This window comes from Chionomys nivalis, chromosome 5 (assembly GCF_950005125.1).
Source record: "Chionomys nivalis chromosome 5, mChiNiv1.1, whole genome shotgun sequence".
NCBI classification, from domain to species: domain Eukaryota; kingdom Metazoa; phylum Chordata; class Mammalia; order Rodentia; family Cricetidae; genus Chionomys; species Chionomys nivalis.
This window is the reverse complement of record NC_080090.1, coordinates 27,141,560-27,162,910: the sequence shown is the minus strand read 5'-3', so window position 1 is coordinate 27,162,910 and position 21,351 is coordinate 27,141,560. Positions and strand designations below refer to the sequence as shown.

Below are 21,351 nucleotides of genomic sequence, written 5' to 3'. Positions count from 1 at the left end.
ACAGCTGGCATCTTTTCCCACACCAAAGACACCGAGTGTTCCAAATCCTCTGGATAGGTAAGCAGTCATGCCGTCTCCCAGGTCCATTAAGAAGATCCAGAAAATGAATCAAAGGAGCCAGGAAGGCCCTGAAGAACAATATGTCTAGGCCTGGAAAATTCCAGCACAGTTGCATTGACTTCCTTGTTCACGGTGGGCATTGCTACAGAGCACAGAAAACTCCTCAGCTGGTTCCTGACCAGACTCAGAATCCAGTTAAATCTGTTTCCCGTGGGCTCACAGAAGATCAACTAACACTGACAGAGGGGAATAAAGCTATGTGCTACTTTGATATAGTCCAGAGCCTTTATTTTACAGGTAGGCGATAGAAGTATGGAAAAGGAAAAAAAAAAAAAACTTTCCAAAAGTCACACACAGTTCTCTGTGTGTCCGATAAACCTAGATGCAAAAGCATGTAATTAGCATGGATAATACAAACTAATCCCCCATTAACTTCTGTTCATTGTACAGTCAGCCGCACTATCTAGACCCTGACGTCATTGTACTCCTCATTTAGATAGAATCAGTAATAGCACCATCATCAACACTCACTGATGTGGTGCTGGCTGGCTTTACAGCAGTTTGACACAAGCTAGAGTCACTTGGGAAGAGGAGACTTCAATTGAGAAAATGTCCCAATTAGGATTGGCCTGCAGGCATTTTCCTTAATTGATGGCTAATGTGGTCAGGCCCAGCGCACAGTGGGTGGCACCACCCTTGGGTAGGTGGCCTTAGGTGTTATAAGAGAAAGCCATTGGGAAAGAAGCCAATAAGAAGTGTTCTTCCATGGCTTCTGCTTCAGCCCCTGCCTACAGGTTCCTGCCTTGAATTTCTGCCCTGACATCCTTTGATGACAACTATGATGTGGGACTGTAAGCTGAAATTAACGCTTGCCTTCCCAGGTTGCTTTTGGCTATAGTGTTTTATACCAATATTAGAAACAGAAGACAAACATCCAATTTGGAGCCAAGTATCTTCTAAGCATATTAACCAATTATCTATCTTATAATGAAACCTTACTTACTGCTACATAGCACATGAGCCTAGAAAGCACATTTGCCTAAGGTTATCCCACCAGTAAATGATGGAACAGAAATTCAAATACAAATTGTTGCCCAGTATTATGTCAACTTAATATATGCTAGATTTATCTGAAAGGAAGGAACCTCAATTGGGAAAATACCTCCATAATATCGAGCAATAGGGCATTTTCTTAATTAGTGATAAATGAGGGAGGTCCCAGACCATTGTGGGTAAGGCCATCCCTGGGCTGGTGGTCCTGGGTTCTGTAAGAAAGCAGGCTGAGCAAGCCATGGGGAGTAAGCCAGTAAGCAGCACCCTCCATGGCCTCTGCATCAGCTCTGTCTTCAGGTTCCTGCCCTTCTTGTGTTCCTTCCCTGGCTTCCTTCATTGATGGCCTACAGTGTGGAGTGTGAGCCAAATAAACCCTTTCTTCACCCACTTGCTATTTGGTCATGGAGTTTCATCACAGCAGTAGAAACCCTAAGACACAAGTTTTTCCCCTCTAACCAAGGTGCTTTTCAAGAGTAAACATGTCCCTTTTTGTTCTTTGTTTTGAGTTTTGCTTGTTTGTTTGCTTGTTTTTTGAGACAGGGTTTCTCTGTGTAGCCTTGGCTGTCCTGGAACTCCTTCTCTAGACCAGACAAGATTTTACAGACAACACCACCTGCGGGGGGGGGGGGGGGGTAGGGGTGGGATGGCTCTTTAAGAAATCTAACCAAAGCACCCTATACTTTGATATACATGTGAAAAAAAAATGTATGCATGAGAAGAAAGGCCTCTATGGGAGTGAGAAAGGGGGCAGCCCTGTCCTGACTTCCAAATATTTAATTAACACTAACTTTAATATTTAGCTCTACCAGAAATTCAGAGAGAAGTGCCTAACTTGCTAATTCCGAGCTGGGTGCTGTGAGAACCTGCCATCCTGGTACTCTGCTGCCGCTGAGTTTTGAGCGGATGATGTGTTTTCTATCTCTGGTAAAGTTTCTGAAGCTATGTCGCCCTTGGGAGCAGTGCCCTAGGGAGCTAACCCAGAGGCTCTGGCTCCTCAGGACTTAGGCTATTTTTACTTCTTGAGTGGTGACCCTGAATGCGTGCTCTTTACAGACTTCTGCACCTTGCAGAGCAGCTGTTCTGAAGGACAGTCCTAACTCAGAAATTCTGCTGCAGATACTAAACAGAGCACAGCCTCCAACTCATCTCAAATCCATTGACATGAGATTTGCTGCTGTAGTAATTCAGAGCGAGGACAGGATGTGGATTTCCGTCTCCTCCTGGGCTCCCTCCTCACCTGCCTGTGAGCCCTCTGGTAAGAGTCTGCTAAATACCCTCAAACTGCATCATTCAGGTCTCCGAATGCCAACCAGAGATGTGTATGTGTATAAGGGATCTCATCACAAACCCATTCTCATCCTTGGGGAAGGGGGTTGCTTCTTCCTGAGAGCTCTTTCCACAGATTTGCATGCTGGGTATATCTCATCTTTCAGGCTTCCACTCAAATCTCTCCCTGGCCACCTGGAAACTAAGAGGCATCGCCCTCACCACATACCTGTACACATGTTTGGGAAGGTGAGTGACTTCATTCTCTTTGCCACCGACAGCCACACTTAATCTTTGTCTGGCTCTGATTTTTCAAGAGTATTTTTTCTTCTTTCCCTCCCCCTTCTTACGTCTTTCCTTCCTTCGCTTGCCTCCGTCTCATCCCTGTAAGACTTAGTATTTCTCTATCTCCAGCACAAAGGGAAGTTCTCCCTTGGCAGTGGTACCCTTAGGAGACGATCCAGTGGAAGGAGTCTGTCCTGGACAGGTGTGCCCTCGTTGATAGCCCAACTAGAACTCTCCTGATTTATTCCACACTGCCTTTTGTAAAACTTGCTCATAAGCGCATGTTCAGCTCTAGGTACCACCAGGAACGAAATGTATATCTATTGAGAGGTTTAATGATGGTGTTCATTTTAAGCCAGTTTCTAGCTCACTACTCTTGACATTTTCAACCAAATCATTCTTTGTTTGGATCAGTGGGCAAATTGTTTTTTTGGATGCTTGGCGCCATCTTTGCCCTTCACCTAGTAAATGCCAGTAGTACATTCTAACCAGTGGTAATAATTCTCTCTCTCTGATTGTGTGTGTGCACACACATGTACACGTGCCTGTATGTACATTTGGATGGCAGATGCATGTGCATGTATATATGCTTGTCTGAGAGGTTCCTCAGAACCCATCTGCCTTGTTCTTTTGTGACAAGGCCTTCCTGTGGTCTGAATTTATTTATCAGGATGGCAAGGCTGGCCAGGGAGCCCTAGCGTTCCTCCTGTCCTTGCTTTCCCAAAAGCTGAGATTCCTTGCTTATGCTAAGCACATCTGGCATTTTTATATGGGTTCTAGAGATCAAATTCATTTCCTCGCACTATACTGACTGAGCTAGCTCCCTACTCCCAATATGCATTTTTTTTTTTATGATAAAAACACTTCCTTTGCTAGGATTTCACAAGCCAGAGGTTTACCCGCGGCAGGCTTGACCCTGAATTCCTGAGATGTAGTTAGCTCATTGTGAGATTCCACTGAAAGAATGAGGTCAAGGACGACATTTGCTGGGAAGGTTTTGGGAAGATTACTCACACAACACTAACGAGGGCCCATCTTACACACTACACTTCGTTTAAATAGCACTTACCTGACAATAGCTAATGGCTAATGGCGCTAATCAATCACTTTCCTAATTATCTGTTTAAAATGAAATCTTCCCCTTCATTACACTGCCTTGAATTATGCAGATGAGACCACATAACCCACAGTTTGAAATTTTCCTTGTGAGAGGATCTAATGAAATCCATGTTCCTCGCTCAGGAGTGAGCTGGAGGGTCAGGGCCATCTTCCAATCTACTAAAATCATTGTCCTTCACAGCTTAAAGACAGTGAATTTGGGGTGTCATACCTCAATGAAATTATCATATAAAAAGTTGTAGTGTGATAAATGAAGGCTTTAATGTCTAGGTTTTTGTGAAGATCATAATTAGCCGCTAGTCTAACACTTAACATCAGATACTAGGACTTCAGTGAAAAGATAGCTTTTGGTTTATCGATGCCATTCGAATGGGGCAGCAAATGATTTCTCTATCCTTAAAATATTCACGTCATGGGATGGTGCGATTGTGGCGTGAACTCAAATTTTGCCAGTGAGAATCTCTGACTTGTAGTTGCATACCATGGCTCTTTTATCTGGCTTGTGGATCCTATACTCCTGTAAAGCAAGGGACAACAAAGCCCATAGGCCTTGAATAACCATTATTTTCCAGAAATTTGAATAGCTGAGGTTAGGAATATTGTATTTGTCAGATTCCATCCAGTGATTAGGAAGGCAGGACAAACAATTCAGGAGGAGTCCCCAGCAGGGCCACCCCTTTCACCATCTGGTGTCTCAAGGTCCCCCATCTACCCCCTACACCATGCATGCTATTATCCACTCTTGTATGGCAGAGACAGTACTGCAGAGAAAGGTGGGCCTCCCCTACTGAGAGCCCAGTGGAGAACTATACCAACGTGCTCTAGATAATTTATGGATCCTGAGCTGGCAAATTAGTAAGTTGGGGCAAACGGGTTTCTGTGATCTCGATTTGTTTGTAATTTTTCACTGAGGTCTGTCCATCACAGCCTAAACCCTCAGCTGGCCATGGTTTAGTGGGAGAGAGAAAGACAAGCACAATCCTTGGCTTCTAGAACCTCCAGAAGACTACACAGCTTTTAAATTCACCAGTCCTATAAAGTCATGGCTTTTAATTTTTTATTTACTATTACCATGATATGTGTGTGCGTGTGTTCCAGGGGTTGTACTCAGGCCATAAGGATGGTGTGCTCTTACCTGCTGAACCATCTCTCTTGCCCTCCATATTGCTATTAAAATTAAAAATTGCTGCTATTTTATGCACATGGTGAGGATGGAAGGGTTGTCAACATAGAACCAGTTATTATTCATCGATAAGTCGAGTGCCTGGCAAAAGCAGGAGTCCTGTCCTATGGAATGAGTGAATGAATGAATTAGTAAGTGAGTAACTAAATGAAACAGAAGGTGAACATGCACCATTCCTATACATCCTGTTTTTTTGCATCTCTTCATATACATGTATTTTCCCCTTTGTTCTCTTATGCTATCTCCGAAGTGAGAATAAGGCAGGAACTAACAATCTCAACCCTGACTTGGACCACTACTGACAGAGGACAATAATAATCTCAACCCTGACTTAGAGCACTACTGACCCAGGACAATGAACTGAGCAAGGTACAAGACGAGTGGCAAATTCAAGCAGACCTTACATTCCAAGGTTTGTATGTTTCATCATAACAGCAAAATGGATTAGCGTCTTGACACACACGCAGGAGTTTCCAAAACTCTAGAGAGACTGGGTAGGCCCTGTCATGTCCCCTGTTGCCCTGAGAAAGCAATTAGGTAAGCGAGGCACACTGCTGGCAGCTGGAAAGTTGACAGAGTCCTCGAGAGGAGGCTGGGAAGTACTGTCAGAGGCCCGGAAGATGGATGGAGCCTGCTTATACGCCGAGGCTGATGCACAAGTGGAACCCTGCCCACCCCAACTGGCCTTTCTTCAAAGGTGGCATTGACAGATGAGTATCTCAATGTTTTTGTTTGAAAAAGAAAACAAGAAAAGGCAAGGAGAAAACCTCTTTCTACCCCCAAACTAGCACACATAGCCAATAAACACGAACATATGAGGTCAGGCTGTGAAAAGGGGCAGCCTCTCAGTGCGGGGGAAGGGGAGGTCTAGGAACTATTTGCAAGGTTGTACACCTTTTCTTCCAGTTAAGTCTCAACTGCAAGGATTTTACCGGGATCCTAAATTCCTGTTGGTTGGCTGTGTCCCATCTGCTGCCAGAGGCCTGCTAAAGGGGACCAGGCCTGCTCACAAGTTCATCTTCATCTGCCAAAACAAGGCTGCCTCTCCAACTAAAAAGGCCCCTTTAATTTCATAATGGTAAACAGTATCTGAGTAATTGGAGGAAAACACGGAGTGGATTGTTACAGACCCTCGTTCCCTGGTGATTGACATGAGAGTTGGGACAAAGTCCACGGAAGCAGGGCATGAATTGAAGAGGCTGTTCTACTCTGGGAGACAGAAAGGTCCCCCTGAGGTCACTGCCATCATGGGGCTGCGTCCACAGCAGTCTTCAAGATCAAAGCCAAGTGAGGCTGTTTTATTTCACATCTCCCAAACACAGTTGGGAAAAGAAGGTCAGTAGTCACCCACTTTAAAAGGTCCAAACTAAATACAGTTCCCCGGGCAACCTTGTTTCTCGGCTTTGCTCTGTAATTATCTGTCGAATATGAGCACCAGTTGATACACACTTAGAAACAACAAGTCAGAGATGCCTTGCCTATCCCTGCAAGGTGAGCCAAATGGTCACCTGCCCACATTCTCTGGCCAGCTGTGTAACTCAATAATAGACCAGCAAACCACTTGCAAATTATGAACTCCCTGTTAGCTTGGATGCACTGTTTCCAGGCCAGGGCATATACACTTGTATAACAGTAAACATTTGCTCATACTTGAATATCCCTTTTTAACTGGGACAGAGGTGTCTGGGATCGGTGGCTTCAGAAGCGACCTGGAACACCCATTATGGTCACTGAAGAAAAGACCCACAGGAAGAATTTTTAAGAGAAATTCTGAACCAGATGGGCTGCTTTTGCCTGACCTTGCCTTGGACAGACATCTGTTGTCTATGACTCTAACCCTCAAAAGATAACATGCCTCCAGAATTAGCTGGCTGGAACAGCCCAGAGGTAAGCAAGTCTGACCTCCTTGAAGCAAAAATAAATCTTGCTGAGTGAAATGACCCTATCTCCTACTTTCCTCAAGGAACATGAGGCATGAAGTGACAGTATTTGAAGACAGCGGCCATGAATCCTCAGAGCCCCTATCTGCAGGCTCATTAATTGTAGGTCTGCCTAGTTCAAGATAAGCTGCAGGTCAAACACATAAGACCATCTTCCTTGTCATATCCAATAACCCAAGGATAACCAGAGTGGCTGTCCTCTGACCGATCAGCCCCCCCTGCTATATAATTATGATGTACAGGCCCTGTCAGAAAGGAAGTGGAGGGAACAGCAGTGATTCCCAGCCAAAGAGCAAGTGCTTCAGTCAGCTCTGCTCCTCCGCTCCCTTCGGCCCCCTTTCTACAAATTACCACAGCACACAGACATAGGCGTGAGTGTTCAAAGTCACTCTCAAGTCAAACTCCATGAGGGAGGCTGCCCCCCAAACAAATGACTCCCTTTGGTAAACATAGTTTGGATCAGGAGAGTGCTTGGCACATCTTATGCATCCATCAACTGATGGATCCAGAAATGGTGGATTAAGAATGGACTACATGCCAGGCATGGTCTTAAGCTTTTATAGGAGAACTGTGGTAGATTCCAGCCCTTCAGTACAAATGCCAGCCAGCCATAGGCGGTGGCTGGGGCTCCTATAGGATGGGAGCAGAGAAAAGGCTTCCTTGATAACCCAAGTCTTAATTGTAAAATGTTTTAGCTTTCCCCTGCTCACAAACCCAGCATGCTTCTTGGTCTCTGAGGAGAAGGTCATATTTCAGGTTATGTGTGCTAATATGTGAAAAAAAAACCTATAATTTCTCTGTATGCCCATCACCATCCTTGCAGTATTCCTCAAGTTTTACCTGCTGTTAGGAAATTCTCACTATATTTTCCAACTATTTCCCCTGGGCCCAGATTCAATAGGAACACTGGGAAGGATTCTTTCTTTTGCATACAACCCCATGAGCCTTTAGAATAGTGGTTCTCAACCTTTCTAATGCTGTGACCCTTTAATATAGTCCTTCATGTTGTGGTGATCCTCAACCATAAAATTATTTCATCAGTACTTCATAACTTTAGTTTTGTTACTGTTACGATTTGTAACAAATACTGATATACAGGATGTTCTCAGGCGACCCCTGTGAAAGGGATGTTCAATCCCCAAAAGGGTCACAACCCACAGGTTGAGAAACACTATGCTAGCACCTCAGTGTAAAAGAGCTAGCACAGAGCTGAAGGAGAAATGTTTGTTTTTCTCTTTTTGAAACCTACCTTTCGGGGTGTGAGTGTGCTAGACAAAACAGAGGCCCTGCTCATAACACACTTGATGATCAAAATCATTGGTTACCTGCCACCACGGGAGATTTCCGTTCATCCAGGAGCTGGATGGAAGTACTTGCTGTTACCACGTTGCTTTTGTTGACTGTTCCTATGGGGGGAAAAAAAAACCTCACCCTAGTAAAATAATGAAGAGTTCTGAGGCCCATGGATAGAGAACAACCATACTGGCCTGTGGTCATTAATCTGCAAAGTATGCTGGGACTCTGTCTCCAGAGCCCAGAATGCTTTAGGATGTGGACACTCTGCCCTGGATTCTGGAAGCGACAGGATGAGTTGTTGCCACCTGCTCTGGGGAGAATCCAGTTCTTCATGGTGAATCCGTCACAGGCTTTGTAAGCCATGCGTATTCACTGAAATGTTTGCTCCTGTCTATGGTCTCATTTATGTTACTGCTGGAAACAAGGCCACATGAAAGCGAACTCTGAAGATAGAGGAAGCTGACCGCTATAACTGGTTTGCTATATAGATTTTAACTGGTTTGCGGACTTCAAATTTTAAAACCAATTTTTCTAAACAAAAACACTCTACATAGGGAGATAACTAGAATAGATAACAGTAGAGTCCAGCTATTGGTTTTGTATTAGTAAAAATCAGTTCTAATATCCATTAACTACAGATCATGAGCATAAATTCTGAATTCCCAGTTCATCTGGTGCCTGCCTCAGAAAAAGGAGCTCAAAGAAGTGAGTTGAATGAAATCCATTGAGCTGAGAACCCCTTGAGAGGCTGTCCCTTGAACAGCCTGACCTGATACGTTCCTGTTCATGAGCAGTGTCTGCTAGTTTTGGGGTGGAAGAGGTTTTCTTCTTGTTTTTCTCTTGTTTTCTTTTTCAAACAGAAACATTGAGAACTAGGCAAGGCAAACCAAAACTGGAATAAACACATGACCAAAGTAATTAAGAATTTTCTCTCAGACCAAGTCCAAATAACCAGGTCATCCCTGAGTAGTCAATACAAGCAGCTTTACAATGGCAGGTACCTCGTGGTTTTATAGATTTTCCCTTGACTCTCAAAGAAACCCAAGTGAAAAGTAGCCAGAAAATCTTCTAAGATTGTATATCATTCACAGTTTTACCATGAATTTTTTATTATGTAATTAGATTAAATGTTTAGTAAAAATCCGTTTCCAAACCCACTACAAGGACAGTTTTAATTAATTAGAATCGGTTTTTCCCCCCTCAAGCATAATTATTCTAGAAGAACACAGAAAATGGTTACATAACTTGTGAGCAGACATGGGGAACACTTTGGGGATCCTAGAGCCGCAGTGCAAGTCCCCATGTCATGGCCTGGATGGTTCCTCGTAGACTCAGAAAGTCAGCAAGCTAAGTATTGTTTTCTGCTTTAAGGGACTAAGATAAAGGAAGGTAAATGAGATTTAAATGCTATTGTTCACATAGATGTGGGGTAGAACCAAAGCGCTTACAGTATCCTGGTTGGCACTTCCAGCAAGAAAGTTCTGTGTGGAGAGGTCTGACTAAGGGGCTGTGGAACCTGAGATGCATACATGAGAAACTACACATGTACAAATATCCAAGCTCAAGAAAGAGAGTACGCTTAAAATCCTTGCACTAGAAAAGAGCCTACTAGCTATGCTCCTGCAAACCCTAGCCCTTATGAGAATCTCATCACTGATAAGCCACCTTTCCTTGAGACTCTCTGTTAATGGAGGACCCTTATACACAATATGTCCCTCATAAGACTTATGCTTGTCACTAGATTCCCATGTGAGGGTACTGTTTGAGAATTTTAAAACCCTGAAGAAGTGAAACTGGTGGAGGAAGTGAGTCACTTGGGGGAAAAGGGTTTCAATTGATGGTCTGGCCCCACTTCCTATTGATTGCTGCTTTCTGGCTCTGAGTGTAATTTGTCCGTCTGGACTCTGGCACCCACCACTTTGCCTTTGCTGTCGTGATGGAATGGGTCCCCTCAACTGTGAGCCCAACAAGCGTGCCATTCAACAGAGTTCTTTGGGCACTTTGCTGCAGAACAAGATAAGTGACTTCCGGGTACCTCTTACTCTGCCATCTACATCAGACCTCTGCCATCATGTCTTCTGTAAGTGTCAGAGGCACTGTCTGCAGACACTGACATTTACGGGAATGAGTGACGGGGCAGGTGACAGCAAGCACTGTGGAACTTTTGTCTGTGAAAGTTGAGCTAGGAAGTTTGCAAGGGGTTGACACACAACAGGTCCTAAAATAAAGTGCAGCCACTGAGAAACTTTCCAGAGCAGGCCAACGAGACTGGGGCTCATTCTCTGAAGCTTCTAGAATGTTCTAGAGCCTTCTACAGAAAGCATCTATAAAAAGCCTGAGATGACAAAAATCCAGGAGCAACTGAACGGCCCAATGTGTCTTCCATCTAAGTATGGTTAAGCCAACACTTGAATTTCAGTGTATGTGAGGGTTGGGTTACTTTAATTTTTTCACAATTTAAAACTATAAAAAATTCTTTGTTCTACGGATCTCATTGGTTGCATCAGCCCTCAGTCAGTGAGTGAAGAATACAAAGCTTTGGTCCTACTGAGTGTGTGGGTACACAGCTGTAAGTAATCCTAGCTCTGGGGAGGCCGAGGCAGGAAAGACTATGCTGTGAGAGCCAAGTCATCCAGGAAGAGAGAGAGAGAGAGAGAGAGAGAGAGAGAGAGAGAGAGAGAGAGAGAAAGAGAGAGAGAGAGAGAGATTGGATATGTCTGAGGGTATAAATCACTGAAGTTTCTAGCAAAGGATGCCTGAATCTTCTTTTACATGGATATTGAAAACAAATTGACTGAGAAGTTTGCCCTCAAATTCTATAGGATGCAAAATATCAACCTTGTTTCTTAAAATTCCCTTTGCACCATTTGGTTAAGACACACTTCCACTACATTGGAGGCTGTCACTTGAGTGGAACAAATAACTTGCTCAGACTTGACCCAATGTTCTGCATTAGCTCTGAAGACTGAAATTGGCTCCTCTCAGGATTCAGGCAACACCCCCACAATGACCAGGCCAGCAGAATGAAACAGAAAGACCTGCCCCACCTGTGCTGAAAGGGATGGAGTAGACGAAGCTCCCCGGAAGCTGTTCAGCAGCTCGTCGGTACCAGAGAGGGAAGTGATCTGCATTGAAGATGTTTTCTTTATCTCCAGCCTTCAGGAAGTCTCTGAAAATGAACGAGAAGAGGATGGTACCACTCAAGGCCAAGATGCACACAGTAGATCCGACAGCCTTTGTCAGGAGGGACCAAGGTTGGTTCTGAGAAGTCCAACCTGCCCTCCTCAGTCCAGTGGAGGCCCCAGTCAATACTTCATTCAAAAAACTTCTTTGTAGAGTCCAGCAGTCAGATTCTGAGAATGTATTTCCACTACATTAGGGAAATGACTGGGGCAGGTGTAAGGGAGGCAAAAGAGGCCCCCTTTTAGGACCTTCAGGTTCTTCTTTGTCTATGTTCCTTCTCTCTTGGCACACAGAATGGCTTCCAGGACCTCATTGCCCCCTCTTCTTTCCTGGCCTCCCTGTCCCTTGCACATGGCATTTCTTTCTATGGAGAACACAACTGATGCACATTCTCTTTCCCACTGCATCCCCTCAAAGTCAAAATCACTTTTCTTATTAAAGATTTTTTTAGTAGATGCCTTATGTGTAGAGCTTATGGAGTACAAGTTAATTTTTAAAAAAATCTGTGCATCTATTTACAGAGCCAATTTGTAATGGCTGTATCTGTCACTTCCTCAACTTAGCAGTGTGTGTGTGTGTGTGTGTCTATGTTTGTACGTTATGAATTTGTTGTTTACAAAATTCCAAATGCACCACAAAATATACTTCAGAAATTGTCTCCATCCCAAGTGAATCTAAACACACAACTCTTGTCTCACTCAAGTCTCTGAGCCACTTGGTCACATAGCCTGCTTTTTTTCCTGGGCCTAATTTACACATTGTCACATCTCTTTCCCCAAAGCCCTGTGAACAGTATTTTGCTCAGTGTTTTACATCTCTCTAAAGAGCCTTAAATATATAGTCATCAACTCAATGCCTAGGAGGCAAGCTCTGGGCAGAACTGTGAGTGACTGTCGAGATGAAGGCTAGCCTCTGAGAATGTGTGTGAGCGATTGTCTTGACTGTGTCAGCTGATATGGGAAGAGCGATCTTAATTGTAGGAGGAACCACTCACTGGGTGGGAGAATCCTGGACTCCATAAAATGAGGAAGGTAAGCTTAGCGCTTGTGTGGATTCATTAACCTGTTTTTCTCTCTGCTCTTGACTGTGAAGTAATATGAACATTCTCTCAAGTTCTTACCATCACTTCCCTGCCATGATCGACTATAACCCGGAACTGTGAGGCAAATAACTCATTTCTTGCTTTATCTGTTTTTCCCATGGCAGTTGGAAAGGAAATCAAGATATCCCTCTTTACCTACAGCTTTGCTTTCTGTGTATTAGAAACTGGCTGTGCATGGAGGGTCAGAGGTTTATTGAAACAAACAAATCAGGAACAGACCTGAGACCCTGGCAGTAATTCCTTGGAAGAGCTTCAGGATATCTGAGTGCCCTAACGGTGAGTCAGGAGCCCAGCACATCCCTGCCTCCAGCTGTTCCACACACAGCAGCTGCATTGTCTCTCAAGTTAAGTCCTAAATGACTTAGCAGACGGTGACTTGAAGGAACAAAGGGTTGTGGAAGGGCCAACTGACAGGTGAACGTGTGCACTGGGGCCCCAACAGTAGGAGAGAGAGGAAGGCTCTCAACAGGCACTGGGTGGCCTGAACCTCAAGAAATGAAATAAGCCCCCTTTGAATCTCTGCTTTGAAGGGGTTCATCGGGCCCTGCAGAGGGACCCTCCTACTTACTGATTGGTGAGCTGTTCGGCCCCCACGAACAGGTTGATTCTTGAGAGGCCTGTACGAGTGCCGAGGAAGGCGACCTCGACACCCTTGTCAGAATTCCTGAAACAGAACAGCAGACATCAGGGAGTGCTTCTAGACAGTAAGCAGATAATGGCTTTTACATTTCAAGACTCGCAGGATGTTTGGCAAACGGCTGCTTTGAAATCTGAACTTTAAAAGTCACCAGGAGAACTCACACAGGCAGGCGCACATGTACACATACATGCATGCGCCAAGGACGGACTACTCCTGCCCCTGACACAACCTACAGAAAGAGAGACTTTCAGGAAAGATGTAGTAAGCGCCTGCCGACAAATACAGAAGGAGGGGGGAGATGCACTTGTAGCCATAAACGCTGCTCATCTCAAGGTAGAAACCTGGAGAAACAGCCTGAGACTCAGAGGAGAAACAGGAAGATGTCCACAAGATGTGTTTTTACTGTGAGGCTACCAAGTATATTTTTGGTCTAAAGAATGTCAGTAGGGTCTTCCTTGTGGAAGGAAAGGACTGGAGCTGTTGGACCAGCTTTGGAGAAGCCTACAGCCCGGAAGGCTGACAGACGGAAAAGAATTTATAGCTTTCATTCGAGCACAGACTTTATTCTCAAAACCACTCCCAAAGAGATAAGTGAAATAATGTTTATGAAATATTCCCCAGAATGCTCACAGGCTGGGGACTTGGTCCTCAGGAGGTGGTGCTCTTTGGGAAGCTCTGGAAACTTCAGGAGGATGTCAGTAGCTGGTTAAAGGAAATTGCTGGAGGCAGAGCTTTAGGGGAAATCTTGTTCCTGGTTCCTCCCGTTTCTCCTATTTATGGTGAAGTGAAGAGCTCCCCCGGCCTCATGCTCTTGCCACCGGGATGCTGTGTATGAGCACATGGGGCCGGGTGACCACGAACTGAGCTCTCCTGAGACTGTGAGCCAAGATAACTTCTTCCTCGCTTTGTGTGCTTCCGTCAAGCATGCAGTTAAAGCCACGAAGGCAGCAAGGACTACAACGGCTCCTTCAACATCCCTAGGGTGTCATTTGTAGAAACTGCAGCAACTGCCTATGTAAAGGACTCTCAGCATAATGGTGTTTCATCTTCCAGAGCATACCTAGTGTCTGAACATGATCTTCGGGAGATTTCAGCATGTAATTCTTATTTTAGAAAAGGAAAAGTCCTCTTTCATAAACACAGCTTTCCCAACAAGCAAATTATGTGTACAATGGTAATTCTTGGGCTCTTTCTCTGTCTTAGATGCTAGTAGCAACTTGTTCCAAAGCACTGTCTGTGCTTATTATTCAATATAAGGTTCTTGATTTCTTAGTCTTTGACAGTAGATAAGGTGGCCAGTACTACCTTTAAGTATGTATGTGTTGGGGGTGGGGTGGAGTGGGGGTGAGGGCTGAATAAAAACCAACATGATGCATTTGGCTCTGTTTATAGCCTATACCAAATTGGAAGGCTATCCAATCAGTTACAGATGTGGACAGCAGGACAAGCTACCATTTAAGAAATCTGTAGCATGTGTGAGGAATGAGTCAGCAATCCTTGCTTGCTCCAAATTTAGAGTTTCATAAGACCCTAAAAGAGACACTCACGTATTTGTGAGAGAAAGAAACCCTACGGTGAGATTTGATTCTTTCCCAAGCTCGTAGGGTATACGATCTACGCGAGTGAGAGGGTGGCCCCTAGAATGATAGGCATGGCAGTCTCTCCATGGAGCCCCAGGCTCAGGTTAGACTGCCGACCTGAAGTTTTCTCTGGTGAGACTCCAGCGCCAGTGTCTGGAGAGGCTCTGGCCATGTCTAGCCAGTGCCATCTCCTCTCTCCATATCTTCTATCCTGAAAACCAGCACTAGCTTCCCAGAGTTCAATTCCAAATGGGGAATGCAAGTGGGAGCCTCAGCTTCTCTTGGCTCACACCACACACCACCAGAAGGGCTTGGCGTGGCAGTGGAGGATCTCAACAGCTGAAGCTTTGTCTGTGCGTGTCTACTGTCCTGACATGTAGGGCAGAGACCTGGGTAGCTCGGAGCCTGGGCTGCTGTTCTTCCCCGTCACACTCTATTTTATATACATCAATAGAGAGGGTGGTTTTTTTTTTTTTTTTTGAAACAAAAGCAAATCTGTCTGTCCTATTCCTTTCTTAAAAGCCTTCAATGATTTTCTAATATTCTGAATATAAAATCCAAAATCTTGAGGAAAGGGATACAGCTCAGTGGTAGAACATTCACCCCATATGTGCCACACACTGGGTTCAATCCTTACTATAGCTACCACCACCACCATCACCACCACCACCATCATCATGATAATAAATTAAAAAAGAAATTCCAAACTCTCTATTTGGACCCTCAAGGTCCAGAACTACCCAGCCTGCTGCAGTACCCTGTCGGCACCTGACACCACTCCTCCCTGCCCCCCCTATTCCTGCAGTAACCTCTCATTCTTCAACTGTGCCAAGTATTTTCTCATCTAGTGGTTCTAGGTCTCGCTAGTTCCCTTCCGGAAGTTCCCCTTGCCCTCGACTGGTGCTATCGCCCCCTCCAATCCAGGTCTTGTCACAGTCTACCTGTCTGCTCACTGTGGGGATCCCAAGTGTTAATGGCTCCACATACCACAGAAGCCCTGATGGCAGTCACTATCTGTCTTCCGTCTGGATTACCCCTGCTTCCCCATTGCCTGGCTAGTGTACAGAGTACACACACACTCGATGGGTAGCAGGGAAAGAATGAACAACAGATACACCAGACAGAAAGGCAAAGGAAGAAACTAATGGAGAACATAGACCGAGAGAACTGAACGCTTGCTGCTTGAGGGTCTCAGGAGAGCCAATAGGAAAGCAATAATAAGCCGCTAACACATTTCTAACCCTCGTTTTTGACATCAACTACTCTTTTGATTTCCCTCACCCGCACCCCCTCTTCCACTTCACATACAAAACCACAGAGCAGTAACTGACACCCCCTGAAAGAGTGTTATCCCTTTCCCCTGGCCTCCTCCCAAGTCCCCTCCAGCCTGTGACGGGGGAAGGGCTGTGGCAAGGCAGGAAGTGCCTTCTCGGGACCCATCTGTCGGAAGTGTCACCCTACCTCTGCGACTGAACTTCATGTCAAGTTAAAACTCAGAGAAACTCCACGTCAAGCCCCGGAGCCTGCCTGCCATCCAAGCTGCTACTCTGTTCTAGCTCTGTGGTTTGGAGCTCAGGGGGAAATTAGAAAACTTCAACACCAGGCTTCTGAAACAGTTTAGTTCCTTAAACCATAACTTTGTTTTGGGGGAGCTTGTGCGGAAATGTCCACGAAGCGGGATGCAGACAGCCACTTACTCAGATTTGTTGAGGGCCAGGCTGGTCCAATAGGCTTCAATAGGAGCACTCACCACAGCATCAAAAAGGACTTCTTGGATCAATTCTTTGTCACCTATTGGGAAGGACAGAAGACAAGAAGGCTCTGGCTAGACTCCAAAGAGGGACACCATAGCAGCTCATGGGGCTGGTTTGTGGGGTCAGCAGGCTATGTTCTTCTACAAGGTGTTGCTTTATGAATTAACTTCCCACTGGTTGCAAATATGAAACAGCCTGATACCTGATACACTCTTAATACCCCTGGGCCCCAAGCAATTGGACTAGACAGTAGCAAGCAGTGAGGCTGGGTGTGCACACTATAGTGTTCCCCCGTCTCTTCCCAGCTCCCAGCTCATGCCAGGGCCAGCATACTGAGTCTTCCTGGAAAAGCTGCCTCTGGTCCTCACTACAGCCATCAGTTCAGCTCTCTGCATTCAGCAGGCTATGAGAACGAGATACCACAGTGGAAAATTATGAGGACTCGTAGTATGTGATTTGTTCCATTTCAAACATTTGCTCGTTTTAATGGGGGATAGCTGTCCCTATCCAAAAGGCTGCTGGGCAGAGCACTGTTGCAGAGGCCAAGTGGTAGGAGATCATGAATCTAGGAGAGGCTTTTCAGAGGTGGGCCAGAATTCAGTTTGCCCGAGAGCAGGATGAGATAAGCGCTATAATCAATTTTACATATTGTCAGGACGATGGTTGAGATGCGATTATATCCTGTGGATAAGGTGAACAAGCCCAATGGAGAGAAATGACCCACACAAACTTCAAAAGTATGAAGTATAAAAGTGAGCTGTACATATATCTGCACATTATACAGTGCAGTATGCAGTGACTCATATAAGATATCGGGATGTCTACATCCTGAGGGTCTCATAACTGAAATCTTTGATACCAAAATAGCTCATATTTCAGACTTTGAGCATTTTATAACATTTGGCATACACACTGAGATGTGGGGCTAGGACATGGATGTAAACACAAAATTCATTTTTTTCATATATACCTCTAATATAAAATCTGCACTTAACTACAAACAATATTTTAAGGTGATTTTGTCCATAAATGAATTTTCTGACTGTTATAATGTCATTATTGTTGCTTAGACAATTTTGGGATTTTGGAGTTTGGGATGGTAAATTCTGTATATACAGTTTAATATGCAAGATAATGAAAAAATGTCACACACAGCTCATGGAAACCTACTTAAACAGTAAGAGCATGAGTGAGACACATGAGAAACGATGAATGAATACAGGAAACGTCATTCTTTGGGGGAAGGAGAGGGTACAGGGCAGGGAAACACAAAGACTTCAGTCCTAACTCTGATATTTCTTTCTTAAAAAGTGCCTGAAGCAAACAACACAACATATGAGGAAGCTAAGGGGGGACTAAAGGAAGATGAACTCAGAGATGGCCATGTGGCTATCAGTGAAGACGGTGCTGGCTCTCACAAAGACTTGAGGCTTGATTCTGAGCACCCACGTGGTGACTCACAACCATTTGTAACTCCAACTTAGGGGATCCAATGCTCTCTTCTGGCCTCTGTGGGTACCAGAAATTCAGGTGGTGCATGTAGGCAAAACACCCATACCCATTAAAAAAAATACATTTTTAAAAACACAATCTCGATTTAAAAATGCATTTTCATAGTATCGCTATGCTTACAATATTTTTTTGATACAGTAATTAACAAGTTCAAAGAAATGAAAAATTGGGCTCATCTGTTGCCCACCTGATCCTTTTCCTACCAGAGGATAACCCCCAAAGCAAATCCAGCCCATGAAGCTGTCAATGTGCGGCTGGAGAGTCTCCACACACCTCTGCCGGGATTGCTCTGGTTATTCTGTGAGACACCAAATGTCAAGCAGATTTCCCATCATTGATAAGTGATGCTCATGAAAGGGGGAGCAGGTGCCACGCCTTTCGGTGACTCCCTCTGTTCAAGTTGCAGCTACTAGAACTAGCTTGTCATGGGGAGGTTCTGATCAGACCTCAAGGGAACGTCCAGAGCTCCTGCCCTTCAGTGTGTGTGTGGGGGGGGTCTCCCTCCTACCCCTAGGCCATGATCACTAGCCATTTAGTTCTCACAGAGCATATCCAAGGGAAATGGTTAGAATAGAATACAAGGCAACAGGTGCCGTGGTACCCCCACTCTTGGAGAACTATGAGACTTAGGCTATGATCTTGCCTGAGGTCATTCTTTGGCCAGCCTTACTTCCTTATCCACAGAAGAAGGCCTAGAATAGCGGAGATGTGCAGTCTCTGCCACCTCCATCTTTATCACCTCCATCTTACCCAGCTACCTAACTAGATGGCCTGTGAGTGCAGGGCCGATGTGATTGAGAATACTGTGGTCATAACCTCCATTGTTTCTCATGTCTTTCTACAGGGAGAGACTTGGCTGGGTATGATTGACAGTCCGTATGAAGGCAAAGCTGCTCTTGAAACCTAAGGCTCCTTTGTGGCTTGCAGTTCCCATCCCTCCTCCCGCCCAGAGGCATACTTTGAGAGCACACTCACATTGAAGCAGAGGCTCTTTGCCTTTGAGGTAGAGCTTAATAGCTTCCAGTTGAGACAGATGGCGGTGCTCTGGGTGCAGGTCAGTGTTGCAGTAGGACCTAGGATGTGACAGGGTCCCAAAGAAGAACATATAAATATTCAGAGCATCTTCCCACTTCGTGTTTGGACCAGGAAAACTGGGTAAGAGGGCAGGGAATCCTGAAGCTGATGAACAACTAGTAGAATCTTACCATTCAGCTGCCAAGGACACGTCGGGATGTTCTAGGTCATGCAGGCCTGGAAGTCAAGGACAAAGCATTATTAAGCAGCTGTCTTCCTCCTCTTCCGGTATATCTCAAATTCTCTAGTGTGGCCCTTATGAGGGAGTGCGTTCACAGTAGGTATCAACCCTAAAGGGGTAGGCTGAGATCAAGGGCTCTGTATGTATGTAAAAAGTCATCCAGACGACGTTCTCACTCTGCTGTGGCCAGCACCACCATACCGGTACCCTGTGCTCATCCCAGAGAAATCTCAACTTCACAACAAAGAAGGATGTTTCTACCAGAATGGCTTTGATGCTAGATTCGGGAGCACCATGAAGTCTGGACTGAAAACTGGGCCAGGCCACTGAACTCCCGTGTGATGCTAACAGATTTACTTCTCTGTGTTTTCTTCATGCACAAAACAGGAATGGCACATAATTGGGAGAGTGATGTTATAGGTTAAATTGTATGAGATTGTCAATACTCATTTATGTTCCGCTAGCAAAGAAGGCTAGTAGATGTTGAAGGATTCTGAGTGAAATTGAGCCATTGGTCTAGAAAAGTAGTTAGTAAAGCTGAGGGTGGCGCGGAAGTGAGGCGATCCATGGAATACTACAGACTTCCTGATATATGCTATTGTTTTGATATGATTTGTCTTTCAAAGGGGTGCATGCGTGTGTGTGTGTGTGTGTGTGTGTGTGTGTGTGTGTTGAGAACTTGAAGGCAGCATTAAGAGGGTAGGAACTTTTTTTGGGGGGGGTCCTTGTGGCAAACTTTTCTTACTTTTTTTGATATAAGAGTTTTTTAATACAATTTTTTTTTCATTTTACAAAGCTATCACCATTCTCTCCCTCCCCTCATCTCACGCCACCCTTCTCACCCCCACCTCCCAAGGAAAGTAGAGACTTTTAAGAGTAGGATTTGATTTCCATTACAATAGGTGATTGGTTTACTACTATGAAGAGATTAATGCAGTGGTCACAATGAGTCTCGTGCTTCCTCACTTGTATGAGTGGTCCTATTATATACAGGAACATTCCTTCCCACCTTTGCTATGCTGTGCTGCTTCCGGAACGTCAATCCAATAGGGCCACCCAATCTTGAACTTTAAGCCTCTAAAACAGTAGCTAAGTAAACTTTTATAGGACACTTATAGCCTCATGTGTTTTGATACAGCAGCACCAATGAGGTAAGGCATTCCGGAGAGCCACCCTCTCTCTCTGATTCCAATGGGTCATCTGCAGACAAGCAGTTTTAGACATGCTTAAGTACTCCGATAATGTTTGTAACGTTTCAGGAAGACAGTTTCTCCAATGACTTTAATACTTTAATCCTTGTCAAATACAGATGTCTAAAATACTAGATGCCCAGAATAATCCTGCTTAGTTCTACAGGGAGTAATCTGCTAACATTGGATTATCTATCTTGGAAATATCTTGTCAATCCTTGAGTTACATCAATTTTCCTATCCAAGAAATATTCTCAAGAACTCTACAAGATGTTTAAGTATGATGGTGACTAGTTCCTAGGGCAATCTTGAGATATACATTTTTATAATTTATATATATTATATATATGCACACACATTCTCTTAACCCTTTCACTCACTTCTTTCTTTGTTTCCTCCCTCCTTCTCTCCCTCTTTCCCTCCTTTCCTGCTTCTTTCTCTCCCTCACTTCCTTCAATATTTTCCCCGAGGCAGGAATAAGTCAGTGCTATAGCTAGGAATAACCCAAGAACCAAACAGCCTGCCTCGTGAGATATAATTTCTAGTGACAGGAGAAACAGAAATGAAGCTGGAACTCCTGTAACAGCTGATCTGTTGGTAGTGGCAGAGAAGAACGCATGGGGAGGGGCAGGGAGTGGCAGGGGCGAGAATGCTTCAGACCAAGCTCTGCTTTGGTGGTCAGGGAAAGCATCACTGAAAAAGTGACTTTTACACCAAGGAGAAAGCAAAGACCCATGTGAGCCATGCTTGTGACAGGGAGGAGTGTTCACTACAGGAGTGACAAGGGCAGAGGCCTGGCCGTGGTCCGCACCTTCTTGGGATGCCAGCTGAAGATGTCCTTTCTACTTCCTTCTCTCACTGCAATTTATTCTGCCTTTATCTTCAAAGCTCTCCCTGGCTCAGCATCATGGTACTCACAGATGCGACCCCAGG

The 21,351-nt window shown here is 44.8% G+C and overlaps 1 protein-coding gene across 2 annotated transcripts in view; it reads right to left on the bottom strand.

Moving 5' to 3' along the window:
- Cacna2d3 (calcium voltage-gated channel auxiliary subunit alpha2delta 3) overlaps positions 1 to 21,351 on the bottom strand; it is an 840,411-nt gene that overhangs the window by 144,854 nt on the left and 674,206 nt on the right. For both annotated transcript variants that reach the window (XM_057770101.1, XM_057770100.1), the window contains 6 exons: positions 19,179 to 19,224; positions 18,949 to 19,046; positions 16,405 to 16,498; positions 13,056 to 13,151; positions 11,250 to 11,371; positions 8,232 to 8,312 (listed from right to left, as the gene is read on the bottom strand). In XM_057770101.1, the coding sequence (XP_057626084.1) occupies positions 8,232 to 8,312; positions 11,250 to 11,371; positions 13,056 to 13,151; positions 16,405 to 16,498; positions 18,949 to 19,046; positions 19,179 to 19,224 (537 nt within the window). The remainder of the gene's footprint in view (positions 1 to 8,231; positions 8,313 to 11,249; positions 11,372 to 13,055; positions 13,152 to 16,404; positions 16,499 to 18,948; positions 19,047 to 19,178; positions 19,225 to 21,351) is intronic.